Below are 16802 nucleotides of genomic sequence, written 5' to 3'. Positions count from 1 at the left end.
GAGCACATCAATTGATTCAACTCATATGTTTTACCTGCATTTATGCTTTGGAGCAAATGTACCAACGCAGGGCAATATGACCTCTGACACTAGGAGATAATAAAAACTGCTCTTTGATAAATTGCAAACGATTGGGTATATAAATAGTTTGGCTCTAAAGAAATTGAAGCCAGATTTAGGCCGAAACTGTTGAGTTTAGTTACAAAATGGCGGAGATCGACACTTTTCTATGCCAAAGATTAAATTTGAAAAGGGGCCTTAGTAGTATAATTCTGATATTTTACGACCGTTGGTTCCGTAGCATCACCTGTAGCAAAAGAAAGTATGAAATAAACAAGTAATCGTGACCCATTTCCTGGAAATCTCAAGGGCTGCTTTTTACTTATCATTGCTCTATACAAAGAACAAATACTAAAAACTTGTTTTTGTTTTCCTGCTAAATATGTTTCGGTTACAGACAACTAAGGTGATAATAGCCCGCTTCTAATCAATCTTATTGATTGAATATTAGCGGTTAAACTTGAAGGCAATTAAATCTCAAAAAGGTTAATGCATAAAATTATTAATTAGCAGATTTGTCTATGAAAACACCTTTATGTAGGTGGGGACAGCCGTTTCGAATCCCTTCTAATTTTAGATAGCTCATAATATCGTTTTTAAATCGCGAACTAAAAAGGTTCCCGGATATCACACGCCAATGATTCGATTAATCAAACGTAACCGATGGTTAAGAAAGTGTAATCGAAGGGGTCTGGCAGTCGGTAACCCCCCTAATAATAGAGTTCTTGTGTGATAAAAATGTTTTAATTTCGTTTCTCCGGTCCCAACCATGAGGGCGGTATTACGTTGCAAAGTTTTAAGATTGATTTGGTTGAGAATGAAGTAATTAGTGTAAATACCGGGGTAGGAGCGTGAAACGGGGGATGGTTTCGGCTACTTGGGAGGCGGTAATTGAAGACACAAAATTTAATGCTTTTCTTTCTTCATTTACTATAGAATTCGAAGACATAAAACCAACAATAAAATGACCCTGCTATGTGATAAAAAAAATGAGTCGTTCAAAAGCCAATCGATTCAGTTCTTAAAAAAATTAGCTAACCTGAAGAAAAGAAATTTTATACTTTTGCTGCTTCATTTGATACAGAATTTGAAGAAGCAAAAACAAAAAGCAAAAAGAGTTACGCTTAAAATCCACAAAAAAAGACCAAAAAAAGTTGAGAATTTAAACTAAATCCCGGAAAAATTAAAATACATCACTGGTTTTTACTGTATTGTCAAGACATAGCAAAATTGCATTAACAGTAGAAGAGAAAAAATGACAAAAGGCAGAAAAAAATAAAAAATATTACTATTAAAAAAAAAAAAAAAAAAATCAATTTCAGAAGCCAATCGATTGAGTTCTTAAAACAATTAGCTAATTTAAGAGATGTGTGATCGTATTTCCTGATGAAAAGAAATTTAATACTTTTGCTATTTCATTTGATACAGAATTTGAGGAAGCAAGAACAACAAGCAAAAAGAGTTACGCCTAAAATCTGCAAAAAAAGACCAAAAAAAGGCCAAAACAGATGGAATTTTAAACTAAAGGTACATCAATGGTTTTTATTGTATTGTCAAGACATGGCAAAATATGCATTAATAGTAGAAAAAAAGACAAAAGGCAGAAGAAAATATTACTACTAAAAAATTAATTTTATTGCAAAAAGAGCATGTGATTTTTGGCTTTTCAGTTACAGCCATAATCCTGCAGGTTAAAAAAAATTTATTTGTGTGTCTAAGTAGAAAGAAACATTATAAATCTTAGCATTAAACTAAAGATAAATCGCTGGTTTTTACTTTAATTTATCAATTATATTAGAATGTAATTAGGTACTCGTTAATTATACGGAACGCACTCAAGAATTTCGTTCTCTAAGATCTGACAAAAACCGGTTAGCCTTTCGCAATCAGTTATGATTTCCTTATTTTGAGTTAGAAAAAAATGTAGTTGTATTTTAATTGAATATCTAATATATAGTGGTGGTTAGGGCTCACGTTAGGTATTTAATATAATGTGTACTAGGCGGCCTGCTTTCCATAATTCTTTGTCGTAGTTTCCAATAATTTTTTTCTAAAGTGTTATATTATCATCATATTTTGGTCTATTTCATTGGGATTAACTTCACTTCTTGGATGCGCTCCATATAATTAATTAAATAAAAAAAACAAGTTTTTTTTTACCTACATGTAAGGAGCGACATTAAAACTTAAAACAAACAAAAAATTATTCCGTACATGAAAGGGGTTGTCCCCTACGCAACGCCTCGCTCTTTACGCTAAAGTTCTTTTATTGTTTTAAAAAGTAGAGTTGTGACAGTCGTTTTTTAATTTAATTTCTAAAGGTTTTTGAATTAATGTATGTTGAGATTTTTGCTCATCGCACATGAATAATTAAAACGAAATTTGCATATTAATTTTTTGCTAAATGGCTTTCTCATAAGTTCGATCAGACGATTTTGATACAAAAAAAGGAGTGGGGGAGGAGGCCTAGTTGCCCTCCAAGTTTTGGTTACTGAAAAATACAACTAGATTTTTTTTTATTTTTTGTACGAACGTTTTTGTTAGTAATAAACACACCTACCTTACGAATAAGCTTACGTAACGAATTTCTATATTTGTGTATTTTTATTACTGTATATGAAGGGGTTTGCCCCCTCGTCAATACCTTGCTCTTCACACTAAAGCTTAAATTTAATCCCAAACCTTTAAGAATGACCCTGAATCAAAAAGGCCGTAGAATATATAGTTAAAATTACTAAAAATACTTTAGCGTAAAGAGCAAGGTATTGTGGAGGAGACGAACACCCTTATATACGTAATATTTTATGTTTGTTTTAATTTTCAATGCTACTCATTACTTCCAGGTGAAATTTTTTTTATTTGTTTTCTCATTGTTTTTTTTTTTTAATAATGCTAGAAAATCCTTCGCCCCCTTCATGGAAATTCTCTTCCCTCATTTTAAATTCCTCCATGGAAAGATCCTCCCACGCAACCCCCGACCCACCCCGCCCCAACGAAAAAAGTCCCGCTGAAAATGTCTGTACACTTAATAATAACCATTATTATATGTAAACAATGGTCAAAGTTTTTAACTTGCAGCATCTCCCCCTTGGGGACTCTGGGAGATTAAGTTGTCCCCAAAGACATAATTACTAGGTTTTCAACTAGGCTGAACAGAATGGCTATCTCGAAATTTTGATTGGATGACTTTGAGGAAAAAATGTGCGTGGGAGGGGGCATATTTGCCCTTTAATTTTTTTGGTCACTTAAAAAGAGCAATAGAACATTTCATTTCTGTTAGAATGAGCCATCTCGTGACATTCTAGGACCACTGGGTCGATACGATCACCATTGGAAAAACAAACAAAAAACAAATAAACACGCTTCCGTGATCTGTCAAAAAATACAACAATTCCACATTTTTGTAGATAGGAGCTTAGAACTTTTATAGTAGGGTTCTCTGATACGCTGAATCTGATGGTGTGATTTTCGTTAAGATTCTATGACTTTTATGGGATGTTTTCCCCTGTTTTCTAAAATAAGTCCAATTTTCACAGGCTCGTAACTTTTGATGGTTACGACTAAACTTGACGAAACTTACGTATTTAAAATCAGCATTAAAATGTGATTCTTGTGATGTAACTATTGGTATCAAAATTCCGTTTTTTAGAGTTTCGGTTACTATTGAGCCGAATCGCTCCTTAGTACAGAACCGGTAATTGTCAAGACGTAAAAAAACACATTAATAGTAGAAAAGGAATAAAAGGACGAAATAGCAAGAAAGAAAAACATCACTACAAAAAAATGATAGAAAGAGCGTGTAATTTTTAGCTTTACAGTAAAAGCAATAATACACGCAAATTAAGTAAATTATGTTTGCATGTCTAAATAAAAAGGACTCTTTTTAAGTTCAATTGCGTTCCTATTTTATTGGAATTTTCATATGATTATATAACGTTAAGAGTTCAGCAAGCACAAAAAAGTGATTAGTGAACTTAGTTACATTGTATTCGGAACGCCTCGTCCTTTTCAGATAAAGGACCATCCTCCCAAGGTTTCAGGCTTTTGAAACCTTTTTGGAATGTCGGTGCTAATCTTTAAACTAGTCAAAGGATCGAAACGTTTTGAGTCACAAGATTTTTTACAAGTGATCTCTCTGATCCTCTGTGATGTAACTCATAGCGTGGTATAATTCAAATTAGAAAGAGTGAGGATCGACGTTGATACTTTTACAAGAGTCAATCTTTGGCTTTCTAGTCGAAATTCGCCTATTCCAATAGCGAGCAACTTGTAATTCCGACCAAAGGCTAACACAGTCTTTCAGGCAGGGTCGGATAAAGGGCGGTTGGAGTGCTCGGGCCAAATCGGACAACGCATTTGAAAGGGCCTCGCATTACCATCAAAATGAACAGAAGAAAAACTCCAGTAAGCGTTGCTTCTGGAGAGAGATCATTTTCCAGGCTAAAACTAATAAAAACTATCTGATTGACAATGAATCAGTATAGATTAAATAATTTATAGAATGTGTCGATTGAAAGTGAAGACGCACGGAAATTCGATTTTTAAACAATTTTAAAAAAATACAGAACAAAATTCGGAGGCATGCAAATTCATATTTTAAATTTATATTCAATAGATGTTCTAGCATTTTGAACATTTTAATTTTTTCATAAATGTAGAAGTTTCCCTATCCGATGATCCGCGGCATTTCATGGATTTATATATATAGACTGAATTGAAATTAGATTTAAATATACAAAATGTGAAAATACAGGGGTGTATCCAGGATTTTTGTTCGGAAGGAAGGAGGGTACAGAAAAAAACTTTACAAAACATGCATCAAGAATTCAGTGTTTGGTTACTTATTAGGACTTGGACAAAGATACGAAGAAGGAAGGAAAGGTAATCCCCCACTCCAACCTCAGACCAGGCAAACAACTTGGATACAACCTTGACTAGGTAGCTTAATTTTTGCTACTATTAAACAAATCTTACTTCCAGGGAAGAGGACCATGGTCCTGCCGGTTCCCTTGCTTAATATTCTCCGTATTATATGGTTGAAAATTTTTAAATGTAATGGATCAAAAATCGATCTTACCTAATTATCGACTATCAATCAATTCGAGAGTAGGTTGAAACATTGCCTCTTGGGAGGTTAATAATGGTTTTGGTTAGAAAATAAAAAAACAAGTTTTCTTTAAACTGAAAGTAAGGAGCAATATTATAACTTAAAAGGAAAAGAAATTAGTACGTATATGAAGGGATTGCAACCTCCTCGACTCCTCGCTCTTTACGATAGAGTTCTTTTTAAGTACTTTTGAAAAAAGCTCCTTATTTTTTCAATTAAACGAACATAGTGTTCAGAAATCGTTATAAAAGAATTACGATAAAATTCAAATTTGAGCCTAAAGAGCAAAGTGATGAGGAAAAGGCGACCCCCTTCATATACATAATAATTTCTTTTCGTTTTAAGTTTTTATGTTGCTCCTTACTTTCAGTTGAAAAAAAACTTGTTTTTTATTTATTTGATATCTGATCGTTTTTTAATAATCCCAGGAAATCTGGCCCCACCTCCATAGAGAAACACCCTCCCCACGGATATATCCTCTAGACAATTCAATCCCGGTGGAAAAATACCCAGGCAATTACCCTTAACAACTCCACGCGTAAAATTGAGATGGAAAAGAAAAAGCAAGAAATATAAAAACAATTTTATATATGAATTCCGGGAATTTTCTCAGTGTATAATTTTCTTTCACAAGTTCACGTACTGGAAACTTCCCTCCCGCTGGAAAGTTCCCCCGTGAAAATCCCATAACAGAAAATCCGTCTTCCCACCCCAACATGTATACATGCTTCCCAATAACAAATGCTATGCGTAAGAAATGGGCAAGTTTTATAACTTAAATACCTTTCCCCTGGGGTTGTGGGGGGTCATGTTATATCCACAAGGCATAGTTATTTGGCCTTTCAACTATGACAAAATGGCTATCCCAAAATTTTAATCAGACGATTTTGGGGAAAAAGGGGCAGGGGAGGGGGCCTAGTTGCCCTCCAATCTTTTCGGTCACTTAAAAAGGGCTCTAGAACTTTTAATTTTAGTTTGAATAAGCACACTCACGTGCTAGTGGTCACTAGGACCACTGGGTCGATATGATCACGCCTGGAAAAAAATGAGACACGCATTCTTGATCTTCCTTCTGGCAAAAGATGTAAAATTCCACATTTTTAAAGGTAAAAGCTTGGAACCTCTACAACACGGTTCTCTGATATAATGAATCTGATGGTGTGATTTTAATTAAGATTCTATTATTTTTATGGGGTTTTATTCCCCTTTTTGGAAAATAAGGCAAATTTTCTCAGGATCGTAGCCTTAGATTGGTAAGACTAAATTTAATGAAACTGATAAATTTGAAATCAGCATAAAAATCATTTTCTTTTTACATATCTAATGGTATCAAAAATTCCGTTTTTTCAGAGTTTCGGTTACTATTGAGCCGGGTCACTCCTTAATTACAGTTCGTTACCACAGACTGTTTAATTCTCTTCGCCCATGAAAAATTCCTCCCTGGAAAGATCCTCCCAAGCAACCCCCTCCCACCAACACCCCTGCCAAAAAATACCCTAAGTAAATGTCGTATACCTCCCAATAACCAATACTATATGTAAACAATGGGCAAAATTCATAACTTGCAGTCCTTCCTTCGGGACTGTGAGGGATTAATGATCCTCAAAGACATATTTATTAGATTCATCGACTATGCTAAAAAAATGGCTATCTCAAAATTTGATCTGGTGACTTTGGGAAAAAATGAACGTGGGAGGGGGCCTAGTTACCCTCTGATTTTCTGGTCGCTTAAAAAAGGCATTAGAACTTTTAATTTACACTCGAATGAGCTACCTCGCAATACTCGAGGACCGATGGGTCGATACAATTATCCCTGAAAAACAAAACAAAAAAACAACAAATAAACAGGCATCCGTGACTTTTCTTCTGGCAAAAAATACAAATTTCCACATTTTTAAAGATAGGACCTTGACACTTCTACAGTAGGGCTCTCTGATACGCTGAATCTGGTGATGTGATTTTCATTAAGATTGTAAGTCTTTTAGGAAGGTTTCCCCCATTTTCGGAAATAAGGCAAATTTTCTCAGGCTCGAAAATTTTGATAGGTAGGCCCAAGACTAAACTTGATGAAACTTACATGTTTGACATCATCATAAAAATTAGATTCTTTCGGTATCAGAATTCAGTTTTTAGAGTTTAAATTACTATTGAATTGGATCGCTCTATTACAATTCGTTACCACGAATTTTTTTATGTTGGTTTTCTTTATGAGCGAAATTGTGATATATATATATATGTATATATATATATATATATATATATATATATATATATATATATATATATATATATATATACATAATTGTGAAGATGTCAAGATTTTCTGAAAAAATTGTGAAGATAAGCAGGTTTTACGCATTTGTCCCAAAATTCAGCTGCAGTAGCTCAAGATGCATTATGGCTTATAAACCATATATCTTATAGAAGAGCAGGAAGGCTGACAAACGTAGTTCAGGGTTGTAAGGATGAAATCAACCACCATAAGCAACCCAACGACTTTCCCTGATAATTGTTGAAAGATATATTACGATGCAAATAGTGTTTTGTTATTTAATGTATCTTATCAAAAAAAAAAATCCTGTGGTAGAAAAATATCAGGAATCCATATACTCTGCTTTTTGATGGTTTTCATTCACAAACAAAGAAGTTGTTTCGAACTTGAATATCCGAGAGAATAAATTACGGAGAAGTTTCGTAAAGATTAGATGCGAAGGTTGTATACTCCTCCTACTTCTATACTTAAGACTGATTTGCTCATAAAGAGAATTTACAAACTGTAAAATCCTTCCTTTTAGGCTTCAAGTTTTTTTTCTTTTTTTTTTAATCCTTCTTCAATATGCTATCAAAAGAAAAATGTATAAGGGAATGTAAGGTATACGCTATAGATAGGGGAAGGGATATTCGGAAAAATTGAGTGGATACTTCCATTTTACTTTTACGTCGCCACCTTTTACTTTTAGAATAGCGAGGTATCTGGAAATTATGCTTATTAAAAGAAAATAATAACTTATTAAGTATATGTAATGTTTTGTTTTAGTATTTTCATTGCGATAGGAATTCGGAAGAGAAGGGATCGCTAATGAACGTTTATACTATTTGTGCTTTTTATGTGATCATGGCCGTAATTTTGGCTTCAAAACACACTTTATTTTATCTTATCATAGATCCTCTTCTCCATAAAATAGTTTGAACCCAGGGTTGACACCTAGTGAAAAAAATCACGAGATTTTAGTGATTTTCTTTAATAATCTAGTAACTTATGTGCTGATTTAGCGGCATTTTTAGGCAACAAAAAAACACTAGTAATAGTGATAAATCACTAAGGTGGCAACCCGGTTTGAACCTATAAGATGCAATCGTAACACTAGTTAAAAATATTATTGGAAAGCGCATTCAATGGACAATCAAATTTCCACATTCTTTATCTCTATCTGATTTTTGCCATACAAAATACATTTACCAAAGTTTGTTCAGAAGGAAAGAGCCGGTCGAAAGGCCTAAAAAAGAAATAAAACCCGTAATGAACCCAATTCTTTATTGTTAGGATTAGATAGATCCCCCCCCCCCCCCGCAAAAAAACTAATTTGAGGTTGGCTCACCGTAAAGCAGGTTTCAGATATTTTTTTTCAGATTTCATTATAATTACAAAAGATAGGAGTTAATTAGCGTCATTTAAAAGTAAAGAAGCGATATCCCTAATTATTAACAGTTTAGAACTGCCAATATTAATGACTAACTTATAACCTAATTAATAATTAATTTTATTAATACATAGCATTAATTACTAATGCTAATATTAGTACTATTAAAACTATTAGTCTAGAAGGGCTTCAAGCTAAAGGTAGCTAGAGTGTGTATTTATTGAAACGCTCATTTAAAAAGTCAGGTCTCTTGAGATACATATTTTGTTATTAGTAGGGCAGCATTTGATATCAAAAGCTTTGATTCCCAACTATTTATATACAGGACCACCATTTGGGACGCGGCCGAGGGTGGTTGCCTCACCCCTATATTTTGAGAATGTACCATTTTATATTTTCATTAAAAAGGAAAACAAGAGACAAATCAAACAGAATCGCCCATCCCAAGATTTTGAGAATATTTTTTGTATCTTCATTTAAAATTGGAAAAAATCCTTCATTTAAAAGTGAAAAAAGAGGAAGTTCTAAGTATCTTGAGAATTAGTTGAGACGTGGAAAAAGCTTAAAAAACTTTTTGTATCGAGACCAATAGTCCCAGTAGCGCAGGTAGCAATCTCCTGTTTTTTTTTTGTCTTCGACCGGGAGTGATATGCACACTTGGAAGAAACATGGGAGAACGGATTACACCAGATGATTGAACGGAAAAAATCGGATGATAAATTTCAGTTTATGAGAAATGTCACACGACATCTTTAACTCAAAAGCAGTCACGTTACCCCTTATAGTTATTCAATAGTTATTTTTATAGATTATAGTTATTTTCACGGCTATGAAGATCTACGTTTACTTGACTAGAAATACTAATTGCTTTCAATATTAAAATCAAACAATAGACAATAAAATAAAATAAAATAATAATAATAAATTAAAAAAAAACAAAAAATATATAATAAAGAATAAAAAAAGATAGTAAAAATTATAACAACAAAAACTAAAAATAGAAATGGTCAAAATCAGAGTAATATTTTGCTTTCTAAAGCTTTTAGTGGCTAATAACCATATGGATTTAAACACATAGGGTGGAGTTTTTGTTCTGCTTCATAAACACGTACTTTCGTGCAGTATAACTTGCATGAGTTTAAGAAAGAAATGCACCCAGACTAATGGCGCAGTTGCTGGTCCAGACAAAAAAAAAATTCTGGCTGTAGTAGATAAATGACAACCAAAAACCTAACTGCTTACTAAAGCTACACATACTCTGAAGAGAAAAAAAAAACAATAAAAAAATAATGCAGTTTAAAGTCATGTCCATTATATGAAACAATCGATCCTACTGTACTGATTGGATGGATATATGAACTTTCAAAAACTTTATTTTCACCAAAAGAATGACAAAAATACTTATTGAAGCTTCCAAAATATTGGTACTTCCAACATTAAAATACATTCACAGACAAAACAGAATACAGGCTGTAAGTTGGAACCTCCAAATTAAAACACATTCATCAAAAAAGGAAAAAAAGAACGCAGGCTATAAGATATAAGACACATTCACCATGAAAATCAATTATACTGTATTGATTGGTGATATCAAGAAAACGACAAACTACTTTTTTTTTACAAAATTTCACCATGACGGTGCAGAAGAGCATAGTCATAGGTGCAAGTATAGGTGCAGTCATAGATTTGCAGCTTGATGTGAAGCGATGCAGCAACCATAAAGTTAAGATTGCGTTAATTAAATGTATTCAACCTTCCAAGGAGGAATTTGAAGGAGGTACCAGTAACTGAAAAGGCAGTATGTTGCGTACTTTAAATTTAACAGGAGAGCCGAAACTAACTCTTTTCTTCTTCTTGATCAAAACACGTAATTCGTAACTAGTTTTGATATATATATATATATATATATATATATATATATATATATATATATATATATATATATATATATATATATATATATATATATAAATATATATATATATATATATATATATATATATATATATATATATATATATATATATATATATATATATATATATATATATATATATATATATATATATATATATATATATATATATATATATGTAAATATATATATATATATATATATATATATATATATATATATATATATATATATATATATATATATATATATATATATATATATATATATATATATATATATATATATATATATATATATAAAGCAAAATTAAATGTTTTGATTTTGGACAGTATGTGATCTGAGTTTGCAGACAAAGAACGGACACAATATGAGTTCAAACAATTCCTAACTAACATAAATTGACATTGTTGTGAATGTAAAATATCCTAGCTCTATGTAAAAGTTGAGAATCGTAAATATTCGGCTGTTACACTTCCACAATTAAAACCTCTGTTGCCCAAAGTACTGCCCATTTAAGCCTTGATTGTACCACCCATTCTGCCTTTCATGAAACGTGTTATCTACGTGTACACGATGGGAGCTCTCCCCAACTGTCCATGCGGATTGGATACTTTTGCCACGCCTCCGACGACGCTTTCGTTTCTTGGCAACTGGTAACTGCTCTGTTTCTTCAGCAGGGGTTAATTGCCGTTTCGACCCTGTCTCTCGAGGATTGTAAGGTTTGTCAACATCTAAGGGTGCATAGTCCCTAGAAGAATAAGAAGAAAAAATCTGCTAAGGTCTCATAATTAGAGGGACATTTTGGTCTCCCTGTAGTTTAAAACTGTCGCAGACGCTTTTTCCCTTTGCCAATTTTCCATTATTTCTTTTCTGGTTCAATTTCATACCAATGCCTATGTGAAAGTAAAACAGTTCAAAATAGGGATGAAACCTTTTTATTGACAGTGAATAGATATAAAATTATTTAACTGGATATTTCGAACACATATACAGTGTTCATCATCAGCAGTAAAACTCTGATGATGATGTTTTACCAGTTTTACTGCTGATGATGAACACTGTATATGTGTTCGAAATATCCAGTTAAATAATTTTATATCTATTCACTGTCAATAAAAAAGTTTCATCCCTATTTTGAACTGTTTTACTTTCGCCATGGAAAGGCAGTGTGGTCTTCGAAGTTATCAATGCTTATGCGACTTAAGAACTTAAAAAAAAACATAAACGGATAACACTGATCATTTTACGTTTGAATTACTATTCTACTTAATTTTTGATCGTTTTAGGTTTAATAGCTCTTAACCTTTCTTTGAAACACCTCTAATGTGAAATTTCTTTTAAAATTAATTTCTATTAATTTTAAATTGACGATACTTTTGTATTGATTAATAAATAAGAATTTGTACAGCTTTTTTCCAATTTTCCTCCTTGTGAATCGACATTTAGGCTTGCTAATTATATTTTAGACAAAATTTTACAACAAATTTTAATGATAGTTTTTTTTAAATAAATCAATCAATTATTAATTGACTACCCTTCACAAAATACCCTAAAATTTTTTAACTTAATTCAATTAGCCGTTTCTAGGACAAGGCAGATAAGTCCTTTTATTCATTTGGATGCAAATAGTGTCTTTTCAAGCAATTCAACATCTTGCTCAACACTTGAAAGTTTAGGCATTACTAAGATATTGCAGATATTCCCTAATGACCAAGTGGATGCACATAGTTTCTTATTATTTAGCTCAACATTGTTTTAAACACGCCTTGAGTGTTCCAGTTTATTAGAATAGAATATGATTTATTGGCTAAAATAGCACACAAGCTAGCATAAGCACGTCAGAACAATTACAATGATAAAACAAATGTTAAGGGATAAACATAATTGCAAAGTTAAATCAATTACTAAAATGCGAGACAAAATAGGGAACAAAAGAGTTTTTGTACATCTTGGTCAACATTTGGGGACACAAGTCAAGTTGGGTATTTGGAGCTCTACGAGCATTAAGTCTTGTATTGGGAAGGATTGGGGGATTTTCTTTGAAGGGGGGAAGAAGACGTCAATGATAGTCAGAACTAAGGCACTTGTGCCCAAAGCTCATGGTAAGGATGTGACGTCGTGATTCCAATGTAGTAAGTTCAAGTCTAGCCAAACCTTCATCGTAAGTAGTATAGGACGTCCCCAGTATAATTTTTATTGCTCTTTCTTGAATGCTTTCAATTTTAGAATATTGGGCGTTAGTCAACCCAGGGTGCCAGACAGGACAAGCATATTCAAGAGAGGGTCTTATATAAGAAAAATCAATTATTTTAAGGTTCTGGATTGATATGGAGAACCGTTTGAGAAGGGAGAAAGATAAACAAGGACATCCTTCAATATCGCAAATACGCCCTTTTGACAATCTCGAATACAAGTAGTGTCTTTAGGTTAGTTCAGAATTCCCAACGGCATACCCTGAAACTTAAAACGTAATTACCTTAGCTGTTCTTGGGATGTTACAAGAGTCGCGGTCCAAAGTAGTCGCTGTCGCAAAGTGGTCAAACTCACAAGTAGTCACAGTCGTAGTTGTAGGTAGTCACGGTCACAGTTATAGTCTCAGTAGTAGTAGTACGCACATAGTGTCTTTTGATCAGTCAAAAATATCCCTAAACGTAGCGAGAAAGTTTCAACTTAATGCCCTAAGCCGTTCTTTTGACAAATCCTGTACATATAACGTGTTTTGAACTATTTCAACATCCCCTCAGCATTCCTTGATATACCTTTTCAGAGATCCAGGTTCAAACATACCTCCACTCCCAGTAACAAGCCCTAAATGTAAACAATGCGCAACTTGCATAACTTACAGCTTTTGACTCAGAGGCTGTAAGGGCCATATCATTCCCAGAAGCATAGCTAATAGATCTTTCGACTATTTTGAGCAAAACGGGCGTGGGAGGGAAGCTGGTTGCCCTCCAAAGTTTCAATGATACCTCCTTTCCTGCGAAGTGGCCCGGTAAAAACATATAAAATAAATAAATAATAAACTGAAGCCATGTCGCTCTTTGCTTATGCGCAGTCTATAAGGCAGTCACAATTACGACAAATCAAAGATCTTCCTCTTCAAACCTTTCTTAGATCGTGCCATGGAGCTGCAAGATTTTTAATTTTAATATTATTATTTATAATATGATATAAATATAGTATTATATAATATTTTAATATAATATTAATATATTATTTCTACCATGGTCTTTGGTAAAATAGGAACAACACAGGCAGAGGGACAGTTTAGACTTTTCAAATTTTCAAATTATTCAACGCAAAATTAAATCTTATGTCCAAACGGCATTTTAATGAAGCATAAATTGCGCTTATTCGGTAAATAATTACAATAACCTATATTGAACGCAATGTTCAGTAAAATATACGAATTGCTTGACGCACTCGTCAAGGAATACAATGACTGTCAAATTCCAGACCCACTCCAAAAGAGGATACAATTCTGTTGTTATTCTGAGCAGGAATGGAAAATATACCATTTTGAATCAAATTCCTCTTTTTCTTCTCAGCAATCAATTATCCTAAAATAACATGTAGTGGAAACAACACGAAATATCGCTAAATATATTGCCTTTATGACTTGGCAACTTATGGCCGGTTTTTCGGGCGTTACTACACTCAAACTACAACCAAAATATTGACAAGAAAATGTGTAATGTTTTCATAAATATAGACCCAGTTTTAGCACAATCACGATACGAGCAGTTTTTTTTTTATAATTTTGAGAACCTAGCAATTTCCAAGGTTTACTTATAAAATTGAAAATATTCTATTTAGCAGAGTAAACGTACTCATATGTAGGGTAACAACCCCCCCAGAGTTATCATCCGTCTGGCAAAGATGCGAAAAGGATCAATTATTTCATACGAAGTATAACCTTAATAAGAATTGTACGAACAACAAAGGTAGTAAAGAACCATTTTAAGCTGAGCAGAACAACTTTAATATGCAGAAAGGTTTTAGGTTTCAAATTAAAAAGAAATCCTCCATTTATAAAAGGCCATCAAAGGACCATCAACGCTGTTCTTATCTCGCTACCTAATTCCTGCGTAACTTTTAGGACGTTCTTCCATTTTAAACACTACTCAAGGGAAGTAGGGGGGTGTACTTAGATTCAATTTTACCTTAAAAGCAATGTGTTAAGTTTACTAGTTCGCAATCCCTGGAACACTGTAATTGTCAACCTCCAAAACTTTAAAATGATTGTCCCAAAAAGAATTACAAAATAGCCCCATTATAATGCAGTATTATTTAAAATCGTTTCGTAGCAGCTACTAAGAAGAGAAAATTTCCTCGCCTAGGGTGGGTAAAAACCAAACTTCAAGAGAATCCGGACACTTTAATGCGGAAGATAGATAGGGCTAAGGAACAAGATACAGTACCAAAATTAAATCGTTTCCGTCCCCTTGGTTAAAGGTACTCACCCCGCAAATTTAAATCAGATTTACTTTTTTTTTCTTTTTTTGGTAAAGTTGGAGAAGAAAAGCACGCCTTTGAAAATCATAATCCTCATGTCCTATTGGTCCAATATGTTTATCCTGTAAATTTATCACCCATAGGTGAAAAAAACCTTACCTACTTTTCTACTGAACACCTGGCGGTGAGAGGATGTGTCAGAGGGGCCACGGTACTTTTTTGTGCCTCCGATCATAAACACTAAAATTGTTGCATCATTCCGGTGCAAGCAAAATCTCATATGGCAACCTTTCTACTAAAGAGTTGGAGTGGAGAGGGGCGGGTGTGTTGGACAAGGCAATCCCTGTTTGGTTGACTCATCACACATATTGGATATCCTTGCTTGATTCAGATTCAAACAAAGGGCAACGTGTCTGGCGTTGGAAGGGGCGAGAGGGAGGTATGTATTAGGGCCAAGGGTCCACATTAACATGCCTCCATGAACATAGACAGCAAAAACTTGGGCGAGTCCACTTCAAACAGCAGGCATCATGCCTTTTCTGCTAAGAAGTTTGTGAGCAGAGAGAGGGAATTGTCTCTGACACAAGATTGTAAACGCAATATCAGCTGAAACTCTGTAGACCTTGGGCTCTTGGACAAGGGAAAACAATCCTTTTTGTCCCCAGGTAAAAGAGCAGCTTTCCAAAATGTGACGTGATTTCCATCAATCCAACCAGAGACATTCCATGAAAACCACAAAGGTTAGACCCTTAGCCCTTTCACGCAATAAACAGAAGTTTTTGGCAGAGGATGAGAAAAGGACAAACCAAATTCTTGCTCCGACAGCCCGATTATAGTAAAATGAAAAACCAACATCTTTTAACAGTTATATTAAGTCAATGGGCTTTTTAGAAAATACTTCCTTCCCCGTAAAAAGAAATAAAATAAAGTGACTGTCCTCTTAAAACGTTCTCAAAAAATGTCTATCCAAATCACCAACCATCTTTAAATTATATCTACCGAAACCGCGATACTGTTTTAAAATAACGAACGGTCGGGAAAACATTAACTGGTCATTTAAAAGGCGGAGTATTATACAGCATAAATTTTCTAGGGAGCGAAAAAAAAAACGAAAAATACGTTTGTTTTTGTTTATATTACTATTTCTGGGGAAGAGTTGTCTGAAAAAGGAATGTTTTCGGGGCAAGCGAAACAAAATCTGATGTAAAAAGCTTCAAATTTAAACCATTTCTACATTTAAAAAGGGGGATTTAATACCCTCTGAAAAAACAGGAACTCCTTATTACCTTGATAGCGAAATATGATACAGGAAAACATATTGCAACAATCAATCAAGGATATTTTAAAAAAGCCAGGAGAAAGATAAGGTCCCTTACTGGTCCCACACTCCTGAATTTACAAGTGTATGATTTACTTATAGTAAACATCTTTTAAAATTAAAGTAGGGAATGGATTTTAGGTAGAATTTTCCAAAGAAGAATTTACATATAACTGTGTGCGCCTGTTCCCAACATTCATCAAAATTGACAGTAGCTATAATTATAGTTATAAAAATTATAATGAGAAATCGTTACGCATATTGCTCAAAATTCAATAAAAGATCTTTGAACATCATCTTGCA

At 33.5% G+C, this 16802-nt stretch overlaps 1 protein-coding gene across 1 annotated transcript in view; it reads right to left on the bottom strand.

Annotated features, from left to right (window-relative positions):
• Positions 1-11039: 11039 nt before the first annotated feature.
• The window catches only part of LOC136024862 (RNA/RNP complex-1-interacting phosphatase-like), a 144396-nt gene continuing 138633 nt past the window's right edge, over positions 11040-16802 (bottom strand). The window contains exon 7 of the mRNA XM_065700377.1: positions 11040-11474. Within this exon, the coding sequence (XP_065556449.1) occupies positions 11207-11474 (268 nt within the window). The 3' untranslated portion in view covers positions 11040-11206. The remainder of the gene's footprint in view (positions 11475-16802) is intronic.

Source organism: Artemia franciscana, chromosome 3 (assembly GCF_032884065.1).
Source record: "Artemia franciscana chromosome 3, ASM3288406v1, whole genome shotgun sequence".
Classification (NCBI taxonomy): Eukaryota; Metazoa; Arthropoda; class Branchiopoda; order Anostraca; family Artemiidae; genus Artemia; species Artemia franciscana.
This window is presented reverse-complemented; position numbering and strand designations above follow the sequence as displayed.